Source organism: Lepidochelys olivacea, assembly GCF_965140295.1.
Source record: "Lepidochelys olivacea isolate rLepOli2 genome assembly, chromosome: 17".
NCBI lineage: Eukaryota > Metazoa > Chordata > Testudines > Cheloniidae > Lepidochelys > Lepidochelys olivacea.
The window spans coordinates 22,150,329-22,177,141 of record NC_140427.1 but is presented as its reverse complement, the minus strand read 5'-3'; the positions used below and the strand labels follow the sequence as shown (position 1 = coordinate 22,177,141).

The 26,813-nt window shown below is 55.2% G+C and overlaps 1 protein-coding gene across 2 annotated transcripts; it reads right to left on the bottom strand.

The window, feature by feature from the left end:
* Positions 1-629: 629 nt before the first annotated feature.
* On the bottom strand, positions 630-26,813 carry LOC311532435 (nuclear envelope pore membrane protein POM 121-like). Of its 2 annotated transcripts, none has more exons than XM_084650899.1 (13): positions 26,658-26,813; positions 18,797-19,012; positions 17,980-18,135; positions 15,732-15,812; positions 14,731-14,902; positions 11,691-11,782; positions 10,522-10,592; positions 9,627-9,751; positions 9,230-9,332; positions 8,349-8,525; positions 6,234-7,883; positions 5,299-5,427; positions 630-4,991 (listed from the first exon to the last, which is right to left on the bottom strand). In XM_084650899.1, the coding sequence occupies exons 1-13, from the start codon at positions 26,741-26,743 to the stop codon at positions 4,897-4,899; spliced, it is 3,153 nt and encodes a 1,050-aa protein (XP_084507025.1). In that variant the 5' UTR covers positions 26,744-26,813; the 3' UTR covers positions 630-4,896. The 2 variants fall into 2 exon arrangements, with proteins under 2 accessions (XP_084507025.1, XP_084507024.1); XM_084650898.1 differs by having other exon boundaries at positions 8,349-8,528; positions 26,658-26,800.

Here is a 26,813-nt window from a genome sequence, read left to right as displayed (position 1 = left end):
CAGCCCCACTGCCTCTTCATCCTCCCCTGGGTCCCCACTGCTTCCCCCCCCTCCATTCTCAAGCTCCCTTCTGCAGCCTTGCACTTCAGGCTCACCCCGCTCCTTGCCTCTTGACCATGGTGCCCAGTAAGGTTGGCCGGGCTGAAGCCCAGAGTCCCATGGCTGGATTTGGGGTGGGGGGCTGAAGCCCAGAGCCCTGCAACCAAAGATGTGAATCATGGATCCCACTGCCAGAGCCCCAAGGCTGAAGGGGGGTGGGGGGGAAAGAGGTTGAACCTGTCCCCAGAACCCTATAGCCAAAGCAAGAGCCCTGCAGCTGAAGGGGGGGGGGGGGGAGGAAGCCTGCCGTCCGAGTCTCTGAATCAGGAGAGGGGGGCTGAAGCCCACCCTGTATGCTGCAGGGAGGGGGTGCTGCTTTGCGGCCTGCCCCATCTCTGCCCAGGAGGCTGTTGTGGCCGCAGGAAGAACCCGATGGCCACATACAGCTACATTTGAGAAATGCTGCTCTCGAATGGCGCAGAGTGGCTGTTGCTGCCTGAGCCTACCCCTTCCATCTCACAGGCATGGCCAGCCAGGGTGGAGCTGGGGCTGCCCAGGACACAAAGCAACTGGTGCAAGAACAGCCAGAATCGAGCACAATTTTGTTTTTATTTTAAATCAATGACATAAGCAAGGGAAAAAATTGCACATTCACACTAAAAATCCCCACCAGCTGCACCAGGAATGATCTAAGTTTTCATTTGTAATTAAAAAAACCCAGCCTCCCACCCCTGTCAACATTCACGTACTGTAGCCCACTCAGGTTTGCAACGCACACAGTTCTCACCCAGCCGCTACAGAGGAAGCCGGGCAGCGGAAGGTCTCTGTGCAATAAGCAGATGGGGCCCTTTAGAGCAGCGGCCTGGTCACTAGGCAGCTTTGGTATTTGCTAATCACAGCAGAGAACGGTGGGAGAGCTTGGAAAACTCAGGCCCAGCATAACTGCGTTAGAAAAAGAGGAAAGGGCCATTGACAAACACAAGCCCAACCAAGGTACAGCAAAGTGACTCGTTACTGCTGCTAAATGGCTTGGTAGTTTAGAGCACCAGAACTAGAACAGGGCCAGTTTAAAAACAAGCCCAGGGTAACACTCTAGCAAGTGTCTGAACCAGCCCCCCCCGGTCTGTGGTGGTATCTGGACCCTATTACTTCTTCCTACCCTGGTTCTTTCACTGGACTAGCCTGAAACCTCCGTGCCCTGAAGACGGATTATGAACATGGTTTGTTTCAGGGCACAAACCACTGCACAGGGCTCTCTTGGGTTGCTGATAATTTATTCTATAAATAGAGACCAACCACCCACCATTGTTCTGTTCGGCTCTTCCACCAGTCCCAGCAACCTGCCTCTGATGTGGAATACCAAGACAGCCTGGAGTTCAGCTCTGAAATGCATTACACCCCATTGGTGTGAACAGGGGCCTCAGATGCAATATACTCCCAACAGAGTTTAATTAGCCTGCAGGAGCCCAGCTGTGTCTGAGGCGCAAGAGGCCTCCTCCTTATATTCTGCTGCAGGGCGTTAGAATTGCAGTAAGTTACACACCAATGCAGCATAACATGGCCAGAAAACTTAATACATGGCCTCTACCTCGTAGGTCACCTCTAGCCTAGCACCGCCATGAACGGAGATAGATGGGAGGCTGGGCAGAATGGGCTTGTGGCGGAGGAAAGTCAACTGAGGTAACCAGAAGAGCTGCCTCCTCCTGCTAACGGAGCTCTGTAGGCCAGTTCCCTCAGGCCCGTCTCCCAGGAATACAGGCGCGTGGGAGCAGGCCTGCCAGCGGTCACAGCAGCGAGTACCAACACCTACCTTGATCTCTGCTCACTGGCTGACACTGAACTCTCCTCTTTTTTCTGGGTAGAAGCAATTCTTGTATCTAAGCCAGCGAGCAAAGACATCCACGAACCAACAGCCACGGACCATTCACAGCGTGTCAGAACCAAACTGCCCCAATTCCCAGTGGATTTGGGAAGCTCCAGAGCCTCTGAACACAGCATACATTGCCGCCCCCGAAGGCAGCAGGCTGGAAAAGCACAGGCCTGACACCAGCGATGAATGAGTGGTCGCCCGACAGGACAGCGCGTGGGCCCAGACAGGTGCTCGGCAGCAAGGAGAGAAGTGCCGCTACGGCCTCTCAGGTGAGGGGTGGGGGGGTCTGGGACCAGTTTTAAGGTACGAGCCCCTTCACCTCATTTTCCAAAACCGTGCGACGAGTCAGACTGAAATGAAACTCCCGCAAGGCTGGGCCGGTGCTCTTTACATAGTTGGGCAGTGCCCATGGACTGGGGAGAGCCCCCCACAGCCCACGATGGCTGCTTTGGTACCCTAAGGAAAGGCTGGAAAACAGCCCAACACAAGGCAGCTACAGCCCTCCAAAGGGGCAGGGGTGAGTGCAGCGCAACCTCCACCCCCACACTCTAAAGGGAGCCACCTCCCAGCTGCTAGAGCCCAGAGACTTTCCGCCCATGTCCTGCCTCCCCAGCCAGGAGAGGCTCATTGTTCCTGGAAGAAAAAAATAACACCCAACTCTCTCTGACGTGCAAGAGCTCCTAAGCCTCAGTCTCAAGGAAAAATAAAAAAGTTTAGTCACATCCACATACAGCACATTATAAAAGAATTAAGTACATTTCATGTAACATTGACTGTCAGGGGAGAAGCAGCCCTGGCAGTTCCTGCCAGCAGGAAGAGAATGCACCCACTCGGACAGAGCAGGCCAGCCCTTCCTGCCCCCACGCCTCTGGGCAAAGCACCACATGGGCTAGCTGCCCTTCCCAGCTGCTAGCCCAGCCTGCCATGGCTGGCAGGGGTGGGTTCCAGGCCTGCAAGGGACCACTTCCTCCTCCCCAGAGGTAACTGCACAGCTAAATCCTAGTCAACAGCTTTGAACTTTTGACCACCTCAGTGAACCAAGCTTGAAGGAATTCAAAGGCAATTTAGCTTAAATATAAAAATAAATTTTTATTTTCTTAAAAAATGTTTAAATATCTGTTAATTTAGGATTCGGCAGACACACACTCACACCTCTGAGTAGTAAAAAGATCTGGCGGCCAGAGTCACTCTTGGAACGTGGGGGAGTCATAGGGGCCTAGGCCTTTGGCGTGTCAGCCCCTCTCCCCGAGGCACACAAGGCATCCTCCCAGTGAAAGCTCCCCAGAGGCTGCGGGCAACAGAGGGAATAGAAGCCCTGGCCCACTCCGCTCCAAGATACAGGGGCAGCCCCAGGAGCACCCCCCGCTGGCTCCCACTGGGCCCCTGGAGCCAGTCTCAGTGGGGAGCAGCTAGAAAGTTTAACAAGGGGGCAAAAAGCAGAGTCCTAAGCATGTCAGTTGGGGATTCTTTCCCTTTAGTGGCTTCAGGCAGGGTCTGCAGCTCCGTGCAGTCCCAGGGAAGCCTGGCACTGACGGGAAGCAAGAAGGGACATGTGCTACAGACCATGCGTAGACAAGAGCAAGCTGGGTTTGACACAGGGGAGAGAAGAGCTAGGCTTGGAGCAGGGCATGACAGCAAAGAGGCTGCCAAACCGTGACCTAGGGAACCCTTCCAGCCCCATGCATCCCGAGGGCCCTATGGCCCCCCACGCCCCAGGCTGCCATCCTTTCAGTCATCACATTTAGATACAGAGTTCACTCAGCACTAGTAGCCACACAATGATGCTACTCTCAACACCCAATTAGGCAGGGCACATCCCCCACTAGGAGACAGCCTCCCCGCAAAATCTTTACACAGCAAATCCGGCATTACCAACATGCCGCCACTCACACGGTTCAATTCTTCCTCCAAGCTCGATTCAATGAGCGAACAAACAGGAGCAAATATACGAAGAGCACAACAGACAGTGCTTAGACAGGAGCAGGGAAAACTACAGGAGCATGACGACGGGAGAGGGCAGTAAGTGACAGCGTCCCACCTCCTCTGGGCACGGGTTCTGCTCGTTTCGGGCGTAGCACCACCCTCCTGCCTTCCCTGGCTGCAGAGGCTAGGTTACCCCCTGCAATGGGCAGCTCTGCCAACCTATCCTAGGTTCCCGCAGGAGACGAAAGATGCTGAGTTGCAAGGTCTGCTTAGGAGCATTCAAAGGCAGATTGCTCACAGCGGTAATTAGGCCCAGATGCAGGAGCTGGATGGTGGTCTGTCTGGAGCACCAAGAGTTACTCCCCAACACACAGGGACTCGGTCTGGCAAGTCAGCACCTGCCAGTTCAAACCAGAGGCTGGAGTCCCATAGGAGGAGGGGGGAGAGGTGTGTTTACCAAGTCATGAGATCACCATGCAGGGAAAGGCCTCTGGAGCCAGCAAAGACACCCTCCCTCCAGGGCCAGCAGCCACGAAGCAGACTGGGAACGCATCTGCCTGGAGGGAAGAGCCTCACTTACAGCAAAGCTACAAGGGGGAAGAATGCAGGGACACAGCAAGCGAAGGAGCAGAACACGGGTTTCCATTCAGGCACAGGGAACGTGCATATGGGCCGGCACCATGCGCACATCCCCTCATCCCCCCACCAGCTCCCACTCCACGCACTCGGTACGTGGCCGATGGGCAAGGCTCAACTGTCAGGTCAGGAGAGCACAGGAGCCGCTAGATGAAGCCCTGGAGAAAGAAGGGAGAAGAGGAACACTGCTGATATGTACAGAGTTTATCCAGTCTCGGCCGTGGAACTGTTCAAGTACGAAGGGTTTGGTTTATCCTGTCCTGCGTCGCCCAGAAGTGTCTCCAACTGATTTCAGAAGCGAGCGCCTGACCCCAGGGCCCTGGCTGCTCGTCAGAAGGGTTACTTAGAACTAGGCCCCTTTGCTCATGTAGCTGGCGGGGCTCTTCACAGCCGGGCCAGAGCTACGATCCAACGGAAGAGCCAAGAGGCTACTTTTTGCGGGGGTGCTGCCTTCGTGCCTGCAGCCGCTGACGGGGCCCAGTCTTGGATCCTGCCCCGATAGAAAATGCAGGGGCTGATGGTCCTGGAGGCGAGAGAGATTGCATGGGCCACTGCCAGCCTTAACCAAGAGGGATGCAGTCCTCCCCATGACCCAACCTTCCCACCATCCCAGGGAGCAGGCAGGCAAATGCTGTCTTCCAGGACCAGTTGTCAGACATATTTCCAGCCACCCAACGGCCAGCCCACAGACACTCACCTCTGGGAGCCTGTCTGAAGTCAGTGCAGCACACAGCAGGCTCTGCATTAGCGGCAGGGCTCCTACTGACACCCCAATCACCCCCCATGTTGCAGACCTGGGGGAAGAGGAAGCCATGAGGAAAGTCTCTTACCAAATGGAGGCCTTGCTCCTCCGAAGCCCGACCCGGGAGTGCTGGGGGTCCCGAAGGAAAGGCTGTTGCTCCCGACAGGTCCTGCTCCTGAGGCAGGCGTGCTCTGCCCAAAGGAGGGAGTGGGAGATCCTGAAAACAACACAGCGCTGTCAGCCTTGGTTAGAGGAGCAGGACGGGGAGTCTGTGTCAAGGCCACAGCAGGATAGGGGCCTGGTGCACTTTGGGGAAGCCTCTGCTCCGGGGGGGGGGGGGGGGGGGGTTACAGCTCAGCCAGGGGAGGAAGGAGAAGATGAGAACAGACTGTGCAGGGGGTGGAACATGTCCACCCGGCCTCCCAACAGGAAGAGATGACGTGCACTCCCCACTAACCCCAGAGGGTTTCCATTTCCCTCTTTCCCAAGGTGGCCACCTCCCCTCTCCCCCTGAAATACTTGAGTTCCTGGGAAAACTGGCTCCTGCATCTCCCATCCACTCCCTTCCTATTTCCTGGAGCCTCCATTCGGCAGACCCATGGGACAGAACAGGCTGGGGAGAGCTTACTCTACTGGCTGGCGCAGAAAGACCTTTGTACAGCTCAGTCTATTAGAAGAGTGACCCCAGCCCATTCCTTCCCCTGCGGAGCTGAGCTACGTGGATGCACCCCTCACAGACACACCGCTACAAGCTGGAGTGGTCCCCAGTCTATGCAAAGACTGGAAATACAGTCATCTGGGATTCTCCTGATCCCAAGGAATGGCTCATGGCAGAGGGGGCAAAATATCAACAGCGCCAGCCCTAAGTGTAGAGGGGTGAGGAATAAAGGGAGAATGAAAGCACAGCAAGGTCACTGCCTAGATCCACTCAAGCCTCTCACTTCCTCCTCATGCCAGCTCGAAGGAGAGGCCCAACCTTCGTCCCAAACAGGGCTAAGCAGACTTTCCTCCCCTGCACCTTACCTCCAAACACAGGCTTGCTGTCAGGAGTGCCAGGCACAGCGAAGGCGAATGGCGCACTCTGGTTTTGGGCACCCAGCGTGTTCTGTGTCAAAGAAGAACCAAAGGGGGTTGCTGCGCTTGCCGATCCGTTCTGTCCAGCCCCAAAACTGAATGCCACTGCGGGGGTGCCCCCACTCGGGGCAGGCGCTCCCATGCCAAAGGTACTGGCACCTGTGCTCTGCTGGCTGGGCCCCCCAAAGGGGAATGGGGAGGGGGTGCTTCCGCCAAATACCATGCTACCCGTACTGCTCTTTGTAGGCTGGGTGTTGGAGCCAAAACTTGACACGGTTGAAGTGGCGGCTGTTCCGAAGGAGAACACGGACGTGGTGCCTCCGAAAACTGGCTGGGAGCTGTTCCCAAAGGCCGGCTGTGCTGCGGACTGGGCCGCGGAGGCCCCAAAGCCGAAAGCGGGGGTACTGAAGCTCGCTGGGCCAGCGGCAGGTTTGCTGGTGGGCTGCTGGCTCTCCGGGGCGCCAGTGGCAAACGCAGGCTGACCAGCTGCACCAGGATACGGAGGGGGCAGTTTTGCCCCTGTTCCAAAGGAACCCCCAAATGCAGCAGTGGAGGAACCAAACGACAGCGTTGACTGACTGGTGGTTGGTGGGGTAGAAGAGGTCAGATTTGTGCCCCCAAAGATATTAAAGCCAGCGGTGGTGCTGGGAGCAGCCTGTGCTGCATTCAAGGGCACGGGGCCAAAGGCGGAGCCTGCTGGAACACTGGTAGTGGGGGCTGCGGGGGCTGCAGGCTTTCCAAACTGGAAGACAGGAGCGGTAGGCGTGAAGCTGGCTGCTGTGCTAGGGGCCGGGTTTGGAGAGGCTCCGAACAGGAACGGCTGGCTTGCTCGGGCGGAGATGGGAGCAGCGACAGTTGTGCTGTGGGATACACTGGTGGCAAGCGGCACGCCGAGTCCAAAGCTGAAGGCCGGCTTTGTGCTGGAGTCAGTGGTGGCACCCGGTGGGCTGGCAGCGGTAGCTGCCGTCGTAAAGACGGCGTTGGGGAGGCCGGTGAAGACAGAGGTGGTGTCTGTAGTGGAAGTCACTGTCAGGTCAGCAGGTGGGGCTGGCTGAGGAGTCTGCTTGAATGTGAAAGGAGACGCTGTTGGTCCAGGGGCAGCACCAGCTGCTACGTTCCCAAAGAGGGGCTTGAATGTGGTGGTGGCGGCAGAGGAAGCAGCTGTTGAGGGAGGCACGGAGCCAGTAGCTGCTGCGACTGCCAGAGAGGTGGCTGCTGCAGAGAGCGCCCCACTCTCGCTTTTTGGCAGGGTGCCAAAGATTGGTTTGAACATGGGGGTGGCTGCGGGTGCAGTGGATGCCGCCGCTGGTCCAGGCTGGCTGGCTGGCGGTGTACTCAGCATCCCAAAGAGAATGCTGGGCTTAGGTGGGGAGGACGTCTTGGTGGGGGTCTGGCCCAGGTCGGATGAGGCAGGAATTGCCAGGTTGCTCACACCGCTGGCAGGCTGAACAGTGGAGGAGGGAGGGGCCAAGGGAGCAGGCAAGTTTAATGTCAGCGCGGGCTTGGAGTCAGACACGGCTGCAGGGAGTGAACCTGAATCCAGCAATACTGTGGGAACTGTCAGAGGCAGCTGAGATGTCACTGCAGCCCCAGTCGAATCTGTGGAAGAGGGAAAATCATTTACAGATGAACAGATGAGTGATTACCAGAGTTTGATTTGTGTGATGAAGGAAGTCGACTCGGTGGGCTGGGGGAAGATGATCAAGTTGCCACCAAGACAAGCTTACCTGGAGCAAAACGCCAGACCCAAACAGCACTGCTCTGGGTGCCAAGGTGAGCCACCAAGTTCGAACCTGGATGGCTTCCCCTAGAGACCCTCCTGCGCCGCTCTTGTTCCACTCTGCGTTGGAGAGGTGTTATGGATGCACTAAATCAAATGCCATTTGGGATTTCCAGCACTCAGCTGTTTATAAGCTGTGTCAGGGAGAAGCAACATTGCAACTCCAGGCCTTGCCAAGCTGGGACTGGCTAGTGACCCACAAAGGCCAACATTCCCACTGCTCTCTCGTCCCCCTCACCACACTACAGCCCCATGGTCACTCCTGCCCTGGCTGGAGCACAAACCTGAAAGCACAAGAGCACTCTGGCTGCTCTGCATCTTCTTCAGACTCTCCAGGAGTGAGCCAGTGTCAGTGACCAGGGGGGCCGACGAAACAGACGTAGGCCCAGTAGATGTCAGTGTGAATGACACAGGCCTGGATGCAGGGGTGGTTTCTGCAGCAGTGCTTGGGGTGGCATCTACTGCTGGGGAGCAAGAAAAACAACATGCTTACACCCCTCTACAGAAAAGCAGTTTGCTATTAGCAGGGCTTCCCAACTATGCAGGGGCAGCTACTAGAGGGAACCGGAGCCTGACGCAGTGAAGTAAAATTAGGAGGACACTCCACATTTCAGAAAGGATCCAAGGACCTCACCCCCACTCCAGGATCTGGAGGACTCACATGGGATTAAAATCCCCAGGTTTGGGGGGAGCGGTGAAGGAGTCATTCATGAAGTTCTCCTCAGGACCAAGAGTGGCAGAAAATCTAACTTCATTAGCCCCTGGGAGAAGGCAGCTTTACTGGGTATGATGCATGACTCACATGGTGATGTTCTCTGGCCTGTGTTACACAGGTAGTCACACCAGATAACCTTAATTAAGGTTAAGATTTTGTCAGGGTTATTTTTAGTAAGGTCATGGTCAATAAGCAATAATTCATAGAAGCCCGAGACCTGCACTGCTCAAGCCCAAGCCGTGCGCCACCTGGGACTGAAGTTGCAGAGGTCACCAAAAATCACGGAATCCGTGATGGACTTGTATTCTTAACCATAATGGTCCCTTCCGGCCTTAGAAATCTATGGGATGGGTGTTTTCTTCAGTTTCTTGCTTATAACTTTAACTTACTGTAAGTATCCTACTAGCCACACCTCCTAAACAGGAGGGGAAGGCCGTGAGGAGTCCTTACCTGTCTTATCCTCCAAGACTTTGTTGAACCATTGCAGTGCTGTCTTCTTTTCTGCATCCAAGTCCTCTGCTGTGACAGCATAACCTAGCTGAGGGGGTGGGGGCTGCCAAGGGAAGAACAGCCTGAGCTTAGTCTCTTCCTCAAGGAGGCAGGCAGAGCCCAGCCAAACTCATGGTAAAGACACTGAGCAGCAACAGCTATGAAGCAGAGTCTGCCACTCAGCTTGGTGCTGAGTGCACAGTGGGCCAGAGTATTGCCCGGGAAGCCCAGCAGTAAGCAGCTCTCCAGACACCAGGAGCTGGGGTTGGCTTCACTTCCCATCCCACAAATGGAGGACCTGCAGCAGGGTATTCCACTGCCAGAGGTGCCCAGGAGGGCCTACGTAGAGGCAACATACCAGGGTAAGCTGGTCTCCTTGGCGAGAAGAAAGCAGCTGGATCTTCCGCTTGCGTTTCCCACTGCTCCCTGACATGGACGGCAAGGTCAAGGAACTCTGCTTCTTCCGCACAGGAGTCTCCAAAGCTAGAATGGGAGGAAACAATCAAAAGTGGGGATCCCAGATGGAGGAGAGGGTCAGTTCGCACACCCTGTCATAGGAACTTGCTTACCGATGCTTTCACTGCCCTTCTGTCAGAGTGGGAGGGAGAGACTTGCCTCCAGATAACCCTGCCTCGGAGCACAGAGCCACAGACAGTGGGCCAAGCTGAGTACAGGACCCCAGGGTTTCCTGGATGAATGGCTGGCCACACCCGCAAACTGAGGAGGCAGCTTGTGCGAAGTCTCCCAGGGAGTGTGGAACAGACTGCTCCAGGACTTGCTCCTGCTTACATTGAAGAGCCCATTCAGTAACTCAGAGCAGCAGTGCAGTGGCCCTTTATAATGGCTGTTCCCATCCTCTCAGAGTGCTCCACTAACCAGCATACAAACTAAACCTGAGGTTCCTTTTCCATCACCCACATTCAGCCCCCTGTGGGGTGAAGCATGGGAGCTGTTTAACCACTTAGGACAGCAAGTGAAGAACACTGTCCAATTTAACCAGCAGGAGGAAATAGGGAGGGGCCTATCATTGCTCAGCTTGGAACTCGGTGGAGACGCATCATCCTGCCCCCTCTGCTGTGCCCTGTACCTATTTACTCCGTTTCTAGATCACATTCAGATCTTACTTCCAAAGAAGGTTCTAACTTTTGCCTCCTCTTACTCTTCAGCAGCCTTTCCTTTACAAGGCAGTTGCAGAGCCTGAGCCAAGCAGGCATCCCCAGTGGCTCTGCAAGCCATACCCCGTCCCCACTCACCCTTTTCTGTCTGCAGCTCCTTGTCAGATTTTACAGGGGTAGAAGTGCTGGACCAGTGAGGATCCTCCTCCCTGCAGAGACAGGAGAAAGCCCGTTAGGCCCAGTTCACTCCGACTCACCTCCACTCTGAGGGCTGCGAACATTTCAGGACAGATTTAACACAACCCACGAGCCATGAACGATAATCTTGAAAGCCACAAGAAAACTGCCAACCACTGGTAAGACCAGTGCCTTGAGCACAGCACTGTCTCTAGTCCAAACAGCTCGGCAGTGCCTGGAAGCAAAAGGCGAACGCTTGTGTTCCACAGCTTGGGACAATGGAGAGGTCTGGCATATCAGCAAAGGGAGAATTGCACACAAACCCTCCAGCACTTGGCAGAGGCAAATCTAACCTCCGAGCACCACTGAGGGGGCCACATTTTGCTGGCCTGAGAGTCATTTTGCTTTAGACCCAAACATTCACTGTGAATATTCTGGGAAAACAGCCTGTTTCAACATTTTTGTTTTACAACTGATGTGGCGCACACTCAGACTGCAGACACACACCCCTCGCTGCAGAAGGATGAGGTGCTGAGCACTAAGACAGGAGGCTGGAAGTAGACAGGTGCCTCTGTATCCCTCGGACAGCTATGACGGAGTCGTTAGGAGCAGCAGAGGTGGGTGTTAGTTAACGAAATGGCACTGGGCCCTTCCTTCTCTCCCAGCCCCAGACATGCGAACAATCCAGGCCAAGGAAATGGACAAAAGCAGCAGGATGTGTGTGCAGCATTGAAAGTCACCATGCCAGTAATCCATATCAGCTGCAGGGTAGGCAGGATACAGTTACGGACACTAGAGAATGGAACAAGTGCAATGCCTCCTTAGAGTGCATCAGGCCACCAGCAGGAAAACAAGGGAGAGTAGAGTTAGCCAGACTTCAGGGGACTCGAGATGGATTGGAAGGGAAGGGTCGGAGTGCCCCAAGGTGGGTGGCTTACACAGAGCTTAAGACTTGGGGAGAAAGAAGAGGGCAGTGCAAAGCGCCACACCAGCCCCACCTGGACATGCCTTGCGACCCCCCAGCTGGAGTCTGCACATAAGATACCGCTAGAACGATACCCCCAACATCTGTTTAGACTGAATCAGCAACAAATGTGAGCTGCACTGAACTGGAAGTACAGCTTGGTTACCTTGCTTTCTTGCTAGGCCTCTCCGGTGTCTGAGAGCGGGAAGATGCCGGACTGAAGAGAGGGGAAGTACTCGGGCCACTTCTCTTCCACAGCTGGAACCCAGAGAGAGAGACCATTAAAAAGTAATTCACATCAGGAGGCTAAATACCCTGTGCTCCTGGCCAGCCCACAGGCTGTATTGCTCCTTTTTATAACAAATAAAGCAACAATGATCTGGCTGGTGAAGAGACTAGAGCCGTAGGATATGTCTGTGCTGCAATTAGACATCCCTGACTGGCCCATGCCAGCTGACTTGGGCTCACAGAGCTGTTTAATTGTGGTGAAGAGCTCTGGGGTCCGCCCTCCTTGCAGGATCCTAGAGCCTGGGCTCCAGTCTGAGCCTGAATGTCTACACGACAATTAGTCCCTTAGCTCGAGCCCTGAGAATAAGTGGCTCAGGCCTGCCGTAGGCTTTTAACTGCGATGTAGACATACCCTAGATCCATTAGCACACATCGAGTTACTCTGGCGAGAACAGGCTATGTTCTCAGCAACACTGCACAAGATACCGTCAATCCTACCTCAGGGACTGTACCATTTTTTCATTGAAAGTGGTACATTTCAGGTGAGACTGAACCTAGGGAACACTTCCTACAGGAATTGTAAGAACAGGAATGGCTATACTGGGTCACAGCAAGGGTCCATCTAGCCCCGTATCCTGTCTTCTAACAGTGGACAGTGACAAATACTTCAGAGGAAATGAACAGAACATGGCAATCATCAAGCGATTTATCCTATCATCCAGCCCCAGCTTCTGGCAGTCAGAGGCTTAGGGAACACTCAGAGCATGCGGTTGCATCCCTGACCATCTTGGCTTACAGCCACTGATGGACCTATCCTCCGTGAACTTATCTAATTCCTTTTTGAACCCTGTAATAGTTTTGGCCTTCACAACATCCCTTGGCAATGAGTTCCACAGGTTGACTGTGCGCTGTGTGAAGAAATACTTCCTTCTGTTTGTTTAAAACCTGCTATTAATTGCATTGGGTGAGCCCTGATTCTTGTGTTATATGAGGAGGTAAATAACACTTCCTTATTCCCTTTCACCACACCATTCATGATCTTCTAGATCTCTGTCATATCCGCCCCCCCCCCAGTCATCTCTTTTCCAAGCTGAATAGTCCCAGTCTTATTAATGTCTCCTCATACGGAAGCTGTTCCGTACCACTCATTTTTGTTGCCTTTCTCTGTACTTTTTCCAAATTAATATTTTTTTTGATGGGGAGATCAGAACTGCATGCAATATTCAATGTCGTTTTCCCATGGATTTATTTTAAAAAGGTGTATCAGGTTTGATGCCCTAAAGTGGCTCAGGAGACGAGGAGGTACAAGAGAGAGAGTAGAACAGCAGCAGTTAAGCCTGCACAAGGATAGGCTACTAGCTAGTAAAGTTCAGTTATCTGCTCTTATAAGAACATAAGAATGGCCCTACTGGGTCATACCAAAGGTCCATCTAGCTCAGTATCATGTCTTCTGACAGTGGCCAGTGCAGGTGTCCCATAAGGAATGAACAGAACAGGTAATCATCAAGTGAACCATCTCATTACCCATTCCCAGCTTCTGGCAAACAGAGGCTAGAGACACCATCCCTGCCCATCCTGACTAATAGCCACTGAAGGACCTATCCTCCATGAATTTATCTAGTTCTTTTTTGAACTCTGTTATATCTTGGCCTTCACAACATCCTCTGGCAAGGAGTTCCATAGGTTGACTGTGAGTTATGTGAAGAAATACTTCCTTTTATTTGTTTTAAACCCGCTGCCTATTCATTTCATTTGGTGACCCCTAGTTCTTGTGTTACGAGAAGTAGTAAACAACACTTCCTTATCTACTTTCTCTACACCAGTCATGGTTTTATAGACCTCAACCATATCTCGCCTTAGCGGTCTCTTTTCCAAGCTGAAAAGTCCCAGTCTTATTAATCTCTCCTCATACAGAAGCCGTTCCATACCCCTAATAATTTTTGTTGCCCTTTTCTGAATCTTTTCCAATTCCATTATATCTTTTTTGAGATGGGGCGACCACATCTGCACACAGTATTCAAGTTGTGGGCGTATCATGGATTTATATAGAGACAACGTGATATTTTCTGTCCTATTATCTATCCCTTTCTTAATTATTCACAGCATTCTGTTCGCTTTTTTGACTGCCGCTGAACATTGAGCGGATGTTTTCAGAGAACTATCCGCAATGACTCCAAGATCGCTTTCTTTAGTGGTAACAGCTAATTTAGACCCCATCATTTTATATATATAGCTGGGATTATGTTTTCCCATGTGCATTACTTCGCATTTATCAACATCGAATTACAACTGCCATTTTGTTGCCCAGTCACCCAGTTTTAAGAGATCCTTTGTAGCTCTTCGCAGTCTGCCTGGGTCTTAACTATCTTTAGTAATTTTGTGTCATCTACAAATTTTGCCACCTCACTGTTTATCCCCTTTTCCCCCTTATGCTGCATCTGCAATTTTACAGTCCTGTCTGATGACAAAGGAGTCATTTCAACACCATTTTTTTGGTAGATTAGCAGTTGACTAAGAGCCCTGGATCAAAGCTGAAAATGCTGGACTCAAACATTGGCCAATTACAGCCTGAAAGGGGGTGGCATGACAGGAGAATGGTTCTGATTTTACATTTTGTTTTACCTAGAACAATCCAAATTGAGCACCATCCAACTGAAACTAAGTCATAAGGAAACCACAGTGTGTTCTGGTCTATTTGAGGGGGCTCAATTCCATGATACCCCTCGGCTTTAGCCAGTGCTGAGGATGGCAAAGCACTGCCTCCTGATGGGCATGTTGAGGACAGGCAATGCTACAGTTTACATTTTGCTTGAGATGCTCTGCTGAAGGTTTTTGTGCTGCATGAAGCTGGAGAGAGACTACTCACGTTTATTGCCAGGCATGTGGCAATGCTGCCTTATTCTCATAGGGCCATGCCACCCCAAACCACCATGTCTCCTGTGAATTCCAGGTGTTTTATTAGAAACGCTGTGTCCTACCTTCGAGAGTCCCTGGGTGGAGCTGTAGGAGCTAGCGATGGCATTGCGGATGGAGCTGGGAATCCCACCAGCATATGTGTTGTTCATGGAGCCGATGGAAGAAGTGCGCGATCTCTTGCTCAAGCAATCGTCTAGGCACTGGGAAACGAGGGCCCTCTTCAAAGTGCCTGGCCTAGAGAAAGAGGGAGAGAAGGTTGCTAATGAAGCTAAGTAAATCATTGAATTTTCAATTTGGGGGCTGAGCCAAAAAAGTTTGCTTTGATTTGAACCAAAGCTTAGTTTTTTGTTTTGATGAGAAAAACAAAACATTGAGTCTCATCTCAGGGTTTTTTTTGTCTTGTTTCACACAAAATGTTTTATTCTCAGTTATTTAGCACTTGATGTTTTGTTTAGAGATTTAACTATTTAAAAAACAGCTTTGACTTTCAAGATTTTCCATTTTTTCTGGCTGAAACTTTTCACTGAATTTAACTTGAATTCACACACAATTTTGGTGCTGCAAAAAATGCATTTTTCAGTGATTTTATTATTCACTAAAAAAAAGTTTTTTCCAGTTCTAATTTCATGCACTCCCAGCATCCACATGTTTTGAGAGTCTCCCACCCAGACTCTCTCTCTCTGACAGGTTAGTCTGGGTGATTTTTGAGGGAGGGGCAGGGTTTTCAGTTTTCCTTTTTCAGCTTGTGCAACCGAGATCTTGACAAGGGGGCTGCCAGCAGCTCAGGCCAAGCTCCCCTCCATATAGAGAGGATCCAGCACCGCACTGGACACCTCCCAGAAGTCTTTTCTCCCACAGTGAGGGTGCAGAGCTCCGCAATGCTTGGGTCACAGGACAGGAAGCCCAGCTCTAGCCCTGCCTGCTATTTCAATAAATTGCACTTCATGAAGGAAAAGCACAGTGCCTTTTCCTCTGGCCTCCACTCGACTGGCCAAGTCTGCAGAGCCTTTTGGCTTTGCTCTTTAGCCAACACTAGCCCCTTTACAGTTTAGCAGGCACTTACTTGGGTACAAGAGAAGCTGGGGCTCCATTAGCTACCAGAGGCTCAAACGCAGACTGCCCACTGCCACTGCTGTCATGGCGTCTGCAAGAAAAAGATACGAGGAAATCCTCAGTGTTCAGAAGGACCCACACAATCCAGGAATATGTGATGAAAATCTCCGCTCTGGAACCAAGAACTCCTACATCAGTCGTTCTCAAACTTTTGTACTGGTGACCCCTTTCACATAAACCTCTGAGTGAGTCACCCCGTTACAAATTAAAAACACTTTTTTATATATTTAACACCATTATAAATGCTGGAGGCAAAGCAGGGTTTGGGGTGGAGGCTGACAGCTCGGGACCCCCCCATGTAATAACCTCGTGATCCCCTGAGGGGTCCCAACCCCCAGTTTGAGAACCTCCATCCTACACCCACTGCCCTAACTAGACAGGCATATGACCAGACGGACCTCCCCACCCATGTTTTCATCTGAAAATCAACACTGACAGAACTCTGTTTTCATGAAAACGTTCAGAAGTTTTAGTTTTTGTTCCAACATGGAATGAAAACCAATTTCAAAACCTTGAAAGTTGCCTTAAAACAGAATTGTCATCCTCTGGTCAGTTCTACTGCTGAGCTTGACTGCATTTCTCAAGTGCAAGCCACACCAGGTGCTGCCTGCGTGCCAGGCATAACCGCTGGCAGCACAAAGGCGCCCTCAGAGCATTGGTGCTAAGATCTGACATAGCTGACAAGCGCTGTTTGGCCCACAACTCAAGCCACTGAGCAGTGAGCTTTCTGCCTACATAACCTCCTCACGCTCCCCCGCTGGCTCAGTGCTTTGAAATGGGTTACTGTTACACAGCTGGGCACTCAATATTAGTGGGGATTTGTGGAGCCAATGTCAGGAAGGAGAATGAAGTGTCAACATCCATGCTCACCTTCTACCCCGCTTTGTAGGATTGTATTCATCCTATCCCCACACACACTTTAGGAGGTGGGACCAGACATTCACTAGTCCAAGAGGCACAGAGAAGAGCAAAGGAGAGAGGAGAAAGCTGCATAAGTCACTACAACTCCAAGTGAAAGTGTGCTCCTGCAGCAGTGGGAAAAGCAACTGGTTGCTCCCTGAAAGCTCTCAAACTGACATCCAACTGTGGGGCCAGGAGCAGCATTCACGGTGACGGACTCAAACAGTATCTCATCAGCCCAAGCTTCTCTTCTCCGGTTCTCTAGCACTCAATTCATCTGCAAGAGCCCATAGAACCCAGCCCCAGTGGATTTCCCCACTGCAAGCAGCCTCATGGCAAGCAAGGGACAAACATGGGGAGTCACAAAACAAATTAAACCCACACATACAGAAATGGACAGAAGGAAAACACAGATGGAAGAGAGGACAGCACAACTACGCTAGGGCATTTGCAAGAGGACTCCACCAGAAAGAGGATGGCATCCACCGATTTATATCCTACTCCTTCCTAAAATCCTGGGGAAAGATACTGCTGAAGCTATGTGTCTGAGACCTAAGGTCTGGTGTTCTCATTAAAAATAACGAATGGAAACTGGGAAATATTTCCCCCACCATTTCTTGAAGGAAAAACATGCATGCTTTTTTTGCTTATTGAGCTATATAAAGGAGATCTCAACAGATTTTAAACTGTCATGTTTTGTTTTACATCAGAAATTCAGGACACATGTATCCCATTTCTCTCTAAAGACTGAGGCTGACTGGAGAACTGATTGGTTTATGATAAAAATAATATGGAAGTGAGACCTGATGAAGTGAGGGGAAGGGATGGTTATGTTTAAATGGAAGTTAATAAACCAGACTTAAGAATCCAAGCAGATGGAAGTGATTCTCTTTTAGGATTCCAACTCCTTCACCCAAGTGCTGAGATAGAGGCCTGGCGTGTGGATTGAAAGCTGTCAAAGACCTCCACCAAAGCAGGGGAGACCAGGCTTGGCATTTAAAACTTCCACGATAGAAACCCAAACAAAGTTTTCCCCTCTTCCTCAAAAGAGGATTCTTCTAGGCTTCCTGAAGGTAGTTGGAAGGGCACAGATACCAGATTGGTTTCCTCTTGCCGACCACCTTTAATAGTCAAGTTCTGTTTCGGATTACTGGCCACACTGGAAAGGCCAGCTGATTGCTCCCATGTTCACAGCTAGCATGCTGCCTGGATATCTATTATGAAGATAGTGAAGCACCTGACACCTACAGCACCGCTTCAGACACACAAAGATAGCATCCAGCCCCCTAATGTATTACCTTCTTTTGTTCTCCTGACCACTAGGGAAACTCTGGTCCTCCTCCTCCACAGCCCTCTTCCTGCTCTCTTTGAGGGCACTCAGTACAGTCTCCTTTGCACATGGGTCCAGGGAGCTATTGCATGACAAGGCCATTGGTGAAACCAGCTGCTCCAGGCTGCAATGTAAAGTCATGAGTTAAGGGAGAGTGGGCCCCCACCTCCTCCCCATTAGCAGTGATGGATGTGCTGAGCTCCCCTGCGCCTGAACAGCCCAGCACATCTGAAGACTGGCCCCCCTCTAAAGAAAGAGAAATAATCTAGGCAGCATCTCCAATGCACCTTCAGGACTAGCTTGTGACCTCACAAGCCTTTCCATGGCAATAAAGCGATACTTCAGATGGGGATTAAAAGGTCACTACAGGGCCATGAGCAACAGACACTCCCTCAGAGAAGAGAGCATCAAGCGAGCAAACAGAAGAGTGAACTACCCATTTTCCCCAAGCAGGCTACTCTCCCCTCTGCGATTAATTAAGGGGAGGTTTTACAGAGCTGTAAGTAGTGCGAAGTGATGCGTAAGTGAAACCACCAGTGCACACCCGCCTCAGTGCATCCAGAGCAAGTCGCCATGCAGGAGATACAATCTGCTTGCTACCAGTAAGTGCAGGATCTGGGAGAAGCAGGGCTCCTGCCCTCTAAAGGGGAACACTACTCTGCTCAGCACTCAGTAATCTTTAATACAAGATACAAGTGTATTTGAGCACTGGTTGTATGCGTGTACCTCGTGTGTACCACATGTGCTGTGGGATACTGAAGGGTCACTGATTAAGTGGTACTCACAGTGGAGAGCGGGCCAGGTTGCTGTCCGGACGTGCAATCTTCACTGTCACTGGGCTGTGCACCATGCTGGAGTTGCGAGCAGATAGCAGGCTTTTCCTCTGGTAGCCATCCAGGCATACTGTGGGCAGGGCCCCCAACGAGGAGTACTGGGCCTGCTGAATTGGATACCGGTGTCGAGGAGTCAGCGCAAAGGGAGTTGGTGGAGTCAGGTGATCCCTGTAGAGAAAGACCACAGGGTATAAGTGGGCGGCTAGCTAACGTACTTCTTGCTAACCCCAAGAGACTCCACGCATTGCAAGGGATCAAATGAGTTTAAGCTGCAATTATCTGTTGCAAGGAAAAACTAGAAAGGTTCAGAAAAGGGCTGCTTTAGTCATTACAAGGAATCACCCCCAACAATTCGTAAGTGACCAGAATTACACAGTATCTACACACAGCCTCACCAAAACACAGCTTCCTCTACGATGCTGGCAGAGCGTACATCTCCATACAGCAACAACACACAACAGCGAGAAAATACCATACCAGTTTAAACTTCATGGTGATATCCTAGAGAATGGAACGCTTCTGCTACAGTAGGGGACTAGGGCAAAGCAACCATTTTTGGTGAGAACTACCCTTCGAAACTACACTTTCTTTGTAGAAGAGATGTTGGTGCAGTAAAATCCATCAGGATCATCTGACTATTTCCCACTTCAGAATACGGGCCAGACAACAGGGAAAACATCCACGGAACCATTAGCATGCGGCAGCACCAAACAAATACTAATCTATTTGGAGAGTCCCCCCTCCAGCCTATTTAATAGGAAGCCAATGAAACATCACTTGGCAGTGACTCTGGGTAAGCAGTTCTCCCACCAACTCCATAGAGACACAAACATTCCAGCTGCAACCAAGTCACTGTTACTCATGAAGTAGTGAGGAATAGTTTATGAAAGTTGACTCATTGCTAGGAACAGGAGAAATATGCAGCTCTGAAAACAGAACCTCAGATTTCAACTTCTATAGTAGTCTCCTGCAAAATCTAAGCTTTGGCTTGAACTAAGTGGAGAGGAGCCATTCCAAAATAAGCCAAAGTGCCTCGACCCTAGGCCAGTCTTGCAGAAGACAGTCTCTGGGCAGGACGTGAATTCTCTCCACACTGTTTGGTTCTACAATATACTCCTGAAGGAATTCTGTGCCAAAAAAATTAAAATTCTGTGCACAATATTTTAAAATGCTGCAAATTTTATCTTTCAAATAAATGTGGAGGCTCCAGCATGGCACTGGGGAGCACAGGACACTGGCTACACAGAGATGGGAGATCACTGTGCAGCCCCCCGCCCCGGACACAGAGGTGAGACTGCACCCAACCCTGCCATAGCACAAGGGCCCGGCCTACACCAGAAACACCCCAGGGCCTTGCCCCTCCATGCCAGGTGCAAGCAGGTAGGCTCAGTAAGGCAAGATCCAAATGGGGGGGGGGGATCCAGGTGGGGGTTGAGAGGGTTCTGTTTGGGGCAATCTGGGTGTGGGCTGCTCAGTGGGGGATCTGGGTGTGGAGTGGATCTGGATACATGGAGGCGGGGTCTGGGTGCAATGGTAATGGGACTCTGCAGGGGGGTCCAGGTGAAGGAGGTTGGGGCTCAGCAGCGGTGGGTCTGGGGAATACACAACTTGGCAGGGAGTCTGGGGGACTTACTGGGGGGTCCAGATGCTGGGGGAGTGGGGCTCATGAGGGGGATTCTGAGTGCAGGGGGGTTTGGCTCAGCGGGGGCAGGTCTGGATGTACAGGGTTGGGCAGATGGCGGAGCAGCTCCCTGTACAGGGATCCCTCCCCCAGTAACTGAGGAGCAATGGGTGCAGGAAGCAGGGGCGGGGGGTTTGCAGAGCTTACTGCAGCTGGGGGAGAAATCTGGGGGTGGGTCTGACCCGGCCCCAGATGCCATGCAGGGGAGGAGGAAGTCCCGTCCTCCCGAGCCCAGCTGCTGAGCTGGCACAGGTTCGGAACCACTATCTGGGTCTTCCCCAGTCCTAACTGCTGCCCTACAGTGATTTACCTCTCTGCCGGCTGCCCTAGGCACCTGGAAACATATTGCTTGGGAGGGTCGCGTGATTGCTCTGGTGGCCTCCCTTTGCTTCCCCGTGAGAAAGTCATTTTTCTGCAGGGAATCAAATAAATCTGCAGGGGACATAAATATCAAGCCTGCATCTCAGCAATGCCCTAGCCACACCAAGCACAAATCAGACCAATTCTGAGAACTGGTTAACAAAGTTTGTGTACTGCATACTACAGCTAAACTATTTTCAACAGGCTCAAACATGGTTAATGTGCTGGTAAATAGGCAGCAGGAGATCCATGTAACAGGCACAAACTTTGTTAGCCATTATAAACAGAGTTTTTGAGCTTTAAGAACCTATAAGTAGTAAGTGTGGCCAAGACCTTAGAGACCAGGAGTGAGAGGCCATCGCTATTTACATTAATAGCGGTAACAGCAGCATGTGTTATTGGGAGCCCTAGTCAAGGAACAGGACCCTATTCTGCTAGGCGCTGTACACACACACACAGAGAACAAGGTGGTCTACTCCCTACCCCAAAGGGCTTACATGTGGCTGCTAAGATCATTCCTTCCCTAAGATGCTGCTGTGCTCACCCCATTTTTGCCCACCCATGCCAAACTAAGGGGACAGCAACTTGTGAGGACCCAGAGCATTCCCCACTCCCTGCACATGTTGGGATAATGCCATGGAGCTCTAGACTTTCTTGTGTACACATGCAGAGTATCCATTGCAGCATGCTGCAGAAATGCAAAAAATCCCTAGGAAACCTGGCCAAAATCACAGAGAGAAGTGAGGGAGTTCCCCCACTCCTACTTGCTCCACCCATCTCTCCTGACCCAGTTGATTGCTTATGAGCTTGTGTGGAGTGGGGTAGAACCCCACACAGCCCAAGCACCCCACAGAGCTGCATGGAGAACGCCCTGCAAGAGGGTTTCCTCTCCTGCCTAGAGAAGGGGGCTTCACACACTGTGGTACCAGCTCTCTGCTACCTGTCTGCATTCCCCAGGCCTGATACCAGGAGGGAGGTAAACCCTCTGGATGTTCTTCCCAAGTTGGTACCTTCAGAACAGAGACATGTGCTTGGGGAAGAGACCTAGCCCCAGAATCCACCAAAAGCATGGAGCCTCCCCACCCCGTAGCTCCAAGATGGGGCCTGCTGCCCAATGCTGGAAGAAGGGGTGCCCCAGGAGCAGCATAAGAGGGGAGAAGATCAGACAGTGGGGAGGGAAGGGGGGGCCGTTCTCCAGAAGGGCTGGGGATAGCAGGGCCAAGGAAAGTTGAATGGGAGTTCGGTTGAGGGGGCCAGGAGGGACAGCAAGGACAGGAGGATAATGGAGAGGGGGCTGCCCCACCCCCGAATGGGGGTTGGGGAGGGAGCAATGGGGAGGAGGGATCCATCTTGTCCTTACTTGAAGGAGAGAGAGGCAGGCAGCATGGATTGGGTTGGGGATGAGGAATTGTGCTGGGATGGAGCTGCCCCCGGAGCAGGGCTGGGGGGGGGGGGGGTTTCAGTCCTCTCCTTACCCAAAGGAGATGCATCAGGAGAAATGAGGAGGATGGGAGGAGGAGGCTGGGGCAGGTGGGTCCCATCTTTACCAGAAAGAGAAGCAGAGGGGTGGGAGCCCCGGGGTTGGGCTAGGAGGCAGGTCTGGTCCTTTCCTGAAGGAGAGGTGGCAGGTCAAGTTGGGGGTGAGGGGGCAGTCTGGTCTTTACCCAAAGGCCAAGGAGTGGATGGAGGGGGGGAAAAGAGGAGAGAGGAGTGGATGGGTTGAGCAGGGGTCAGAGTGAGGGAGGGCTGGGGATGAAGGCAAGGCAGTGGTCCAGGCTGAGAATGGGAGCAGGGGAAAGGGCGGGGGTATGTCGAGGGCAGGGGGGGAGAGTACAGCAGACTGAAAGGGGAGCTGGCAGGACTGGTCCAGTCCTTAATTAAAGGTGAGGTGGCCGGCTGGGGCTGATGGGCAGGCAGGAGTAAGGGGGCCTGAGGTAGCAGGTTGGGCTGGGGGGTAGTATGTCCAGTCCTTACCCAAATGCGAGGTGGCAGGTTGGGCTAGGAGGTGATGGGGGAGTCATAGCTGAGAGAGTGCAGGGAGCGATGGAGGAGCAGGTCAGGGTGTGGGGGGTGAGGGGATCAGTGGTGAAGGGGCAAGGAGGCAGGTCGGGCTGAGGGGATCAATGGGTGAGGGGGAAGGCTGGGGAGGGTCGGTCCGCACTTACCCCAAGGTGAGGCATGGGGTTGGGCTGGAGGGAAGACGGGCTAGTCAGAGGGTGAGGAGCAAGGGCTAGGTTGGGGGGTGTTGGGCTGGTGAGGGGAGGCTGGGCAGGTCAGGGGCCCAGGGTGAGGGGAAAGGGCTGGGGTGCAGGTGGTCAGCCCTCTCTTACCCCAAGATGAGGCGGAGGGACAGGCTGGGAGATGGGGGGTGGGTAGGGGTATGGGGAGGCTGGGAGGGATCAGTGGGTTGGGGTGAGGGGGAACGGCTGGCGGGGGTGTCGGTCTGCTCTTACCCCAAGGAGAGGAGACATGGCAGGCTGGGAGATGAGGGGTGGATGAGGCTGGGGGGGTCAGTGTGCGGGGAAGGACCAGGAGGGGTCAGTGGGGTGGATCGGGGTGAGGCTGGGAGAAAGTCAGTGGGGGGGCCGGGGTCAGGTAGGCAGGGGGACTGGGGCAAGGGCCAGGAGGTCAGCTGGGGGGACGGGATGAGAGGAAAGGCTGAGGGGGAGGGGGGTCAGTGAGGGGAACAGAGTGAGGGGACACGCCGGAGGGTGGCAGTGTGGGGGACGGAGTGAGGGGAAGGGCTGGGAGTTAAAGGGGGACAAGGGGGAAGGGCCGGGGGGGTCAGTGGGATTGGGTGGAGGGTCAGGTCCGCTCTTACCCTGAGGCGAGGCACTGAGTCGGGGTGAGGGAAAGCCGGGGGGGTCAGAGGGGGCTGGGAGGGGGCCAGGTCCGCTCTTACCCCAAGGCGAGGCAGGGGGTCGGGAGATGGTGAGTGGGTCGGGGTGAGGAGAGGCCGGGGGTGTCGGAAAGGGCGGGCCGGGTCTGCTCTTACCCCGAAGCAAGGCAAGGAAGGGGATCAGGCCGAGAAATGGTGAGTGGGTCAGGGTGAGGGAGGCCGGGGGTGTTGGAAAGGGGGGGTTGAGCCGGGAGATGGGGAGTGGGTTGGAGAGAGGGGTGGCTGGGGCGTGTCGGAAAGGGGGGGCTGGGTCCGCTCTTACCCCAATGCGAGGCGGGGGGTCAGGCTGGGAGATGGGGAGCGGTCGGGGGGGTCAGAAAGAGGGGGGCCGGGAGACGGAGCGGGTCGGGGTGAGGGAGGCTGGGGGGTGTCAGAAAGCGGGTTGGAGTGAGAGGGGCCAGGAAGGGGGGGCGGGCGATGGGGAGCAGGTTGCGGTGAGGGGGACCGGGCACAGGGCGGGAGATGGGTAGCCAGTCGGAGTGGGGTCAAAAGGGGGGGGCCGGGCCAGGAGATGGGGAGCGGGTCGGGGTGGGGTCGAAAAGGGAGGTCTGGGCCAGGAGGAAGGAGCTGGGGTGGGGATGGGTCGGAAAGGGGGGGCCGGGCGATGGGGACGGGGCTGGGGTGAGGGGAACTGGGGGGGGGGTCGGGAAGCGGGGGGCTGGGATAGGAGATGGGGAGCGGGTTGAGGTGAGGGAGGCTGGCAGAGGTTGGAAAGGGGGGGCCGGCCCAGGAGACGGGGAGCAGGTCGGGGTGAGGGAGGCCGGAAAGGGGTGATTGGGCCAGGAGACAAGGAGGAGGTCGGGGTGAGGGAGGCCGGGAAGGGAGGATTGGGCCAGGAGATGAGGAGCTAGTGGGGGGGGGGTCGGAAAGGGGGGGCTGGGTGATGGGAAGCGGGTCGGGGTGATGGGGGCCGAGGGGGACCAGGAGATGGAGAGCTGGGGGGGTTGGAAAAAGGGGGGCCGGGCCATGGGGAGCAGGTCGGGGGGGTCTGGGCCGGGGGGGAGTCGGAAGGGGGGTCCGTGAGATGGGGGTCCGGGCTGGGAGGGATGGGGCTGGGAAATGGGGGGTCCGTGAGATGGGGGTCCGTGAGATGGGGGTTCAGGCCGGGAGATGGGGGGGTCCAGGAGGGAGGGGTCCGGGAAATGGGGATCCGGAATGGGGAGGCGGGAGACGGGGCTCCGGTAGATGGGGGGTCGGGCCGGGAGATGGGGGGGGGGGGAGATGGGGCTCCGGAAGATGGGGGGTCCGGAAGAGGGGTCCGGGAGGGATGGGGCTCCGGTAGATGGGGGGTCGGGTCGGGCCGGGAGATGGGGGGTCCGGAAGGGGGGGCGAGAGACGGGGCTCCGGTAGATGGGGGGCCGGGCTGGGAGATGGAGGGGCCGGGCCGGGAGATGGAGGGGGAGATGGGGCTCCGGGAGATGGGGCTCCGGGAGATGGGGGGGCCGGGAGGGATGGGGCTCCGGGAGATGGGGGGGCCGGGAGGGATGGGGCTCCGGGAGATGGGGGGGCGGGCCGGTAGATGGGGGGTCCGGGATGGGGCTCCGGGAGATGGGGGCTCGGGCCGGGAGACGGGGCTCCGGGAGATGGGGGGTCCGGGCCGGGAGGGATGGGGCTCCGGTAGATGGGGGTCCGGGCCGGGAGGGATGGGGCTCCGGGAGATGGGGGCTCCGGGAGATGGGGGGTCCGGGCCGGGAGGGATGGGGCTCCGGGAGATGGGGGCTCCGGGAGATGGGGGCTCCGGGAGATGGGGGCTCCGGGAGATGGGGGCTCCGGGAGATGGGGGCTCCGGGAGATGGGGGGTCCGGGAGGGGGGCGGGAGACGGGGCTCCGGTAGATGGGGGTCCGGGCCGGGAGGGATGGGGCTCCGGTAGATGGGGGGTCCGGGATGGGGCTCCGGGAGATGGGGGGCGGGCCGGGAGGGATGGGGCTCCGGTAGATGGGGGGTCCGGGATGGGGCTCCGGGAGATGGGGGGCGGGCCGGGAGATGGGGGCTCCGGGAGATGGGGGGCGGGCCGGGAGATGGGGGCTCCGGGAGATGGGGGGCGGGCCGGGAGACGGGGGCTCCGGGAGATGGGGGGTCCGGGCCGGGAGGGATGGGGCTCCGGGAGATGGGGGGTCCGGGCCGGGAGGGATGGGGCTCCGGGAGATGGGGGGTCCGGGCCGGGAGGGATGGGGCTCCGGGAGATGGGGGGTCCGGGCCGGGAGGGATGGGGCTCCGGGAGATGGGGGGTCCGGGCCGGGAGGGATGGGGCTCCGGGAGATGGGGGGTCCGGGCCGGGAGGGATGGGGCTCCGGGAGATGGGGGGTCCGGGGGATGGGGGGTCCGGGCCAGGAGGGATGGGGGTCCGGGAGATGGGGGGTCCGGGGGATGGGGGGTCCGGGCCGGGAGGGATGGGGGGTCCGGAAGGGGCGCGGGAGACGGGGCTCCGGTAGATGGGGGGTCCGGGCCGGGAGGGATGGGGCTCCGGGAGATGGGGGGTCCGGGAGATGGGGGGTCCGGGCCGGGAGGGATGGGGGGTCCGGGCCGGGAGGGATGGGGGGTCCGGGCCGGGAGGGATGGGGGGTCCGGAAGGGGGGCGGGAGACGGGGCTCCGGGAGATGGGGGTCCGGGCCGGGAGGGATGGGGCTCCGGTAGATGGGGGGTCCGGGATGGGGCTCCGGGAGATGGGGGGCGGGCCGGGAGATGGGGGCTCCGGGAGATGGGGGCTCGGGCCGGGAGACGGGGCTCCGGGAGATGGGGGGTCCGGGCCGGGAGGGATGGGGCTCCGGGGGATGGGGGTCCGGGCCGGGAGGGATGGGGGGTCCGGAAGGGGGGCGGGAGACGGGGCTCCGGTAGATGGGGGCTCCGGGAGGGGGCTCCGGGCCGCTCTTACCCCGCGGCGAGGCGGCGGCTCAGGGGCCGCGCGGTCCCGGCTCCCCCGGCGGGGCGCGGCTCGGCCCGGCCCAGCTGGCCGCCCATGGCGAAGGGGCCCCCGTTGGCCGCGGCCGGCGGCTTGGGGCCGCCCCGGGTCCCCGGCCTGCGCGGCGCC

Bases quoted from the DNA above. Each gene is read 5' to 3' on its own strand.
- LOC311532435 (XM_084650898.1), bottom strand. From the start codon at position 26,743: ATGGGCGGCCAGCTGGGCCGGGCCGAGCCGCGCCCCGCCGGGGGAGCC. The intron at 11,783-14,730 runs GTAGGACACAGC...TCTGGGTTCCAG, and splicing joins CCACCCAGGGACTCTCGAAG to CTGTGGAAGAGAAGTGGCCC. The intron at 9,752-10,521 runs GTGAGTGGGGAC...CTCCCATTCTAG, and splicing joins GGAGCTGCAGACAGAAAAGG to CTTTGGAGACTCCTGTGCGG.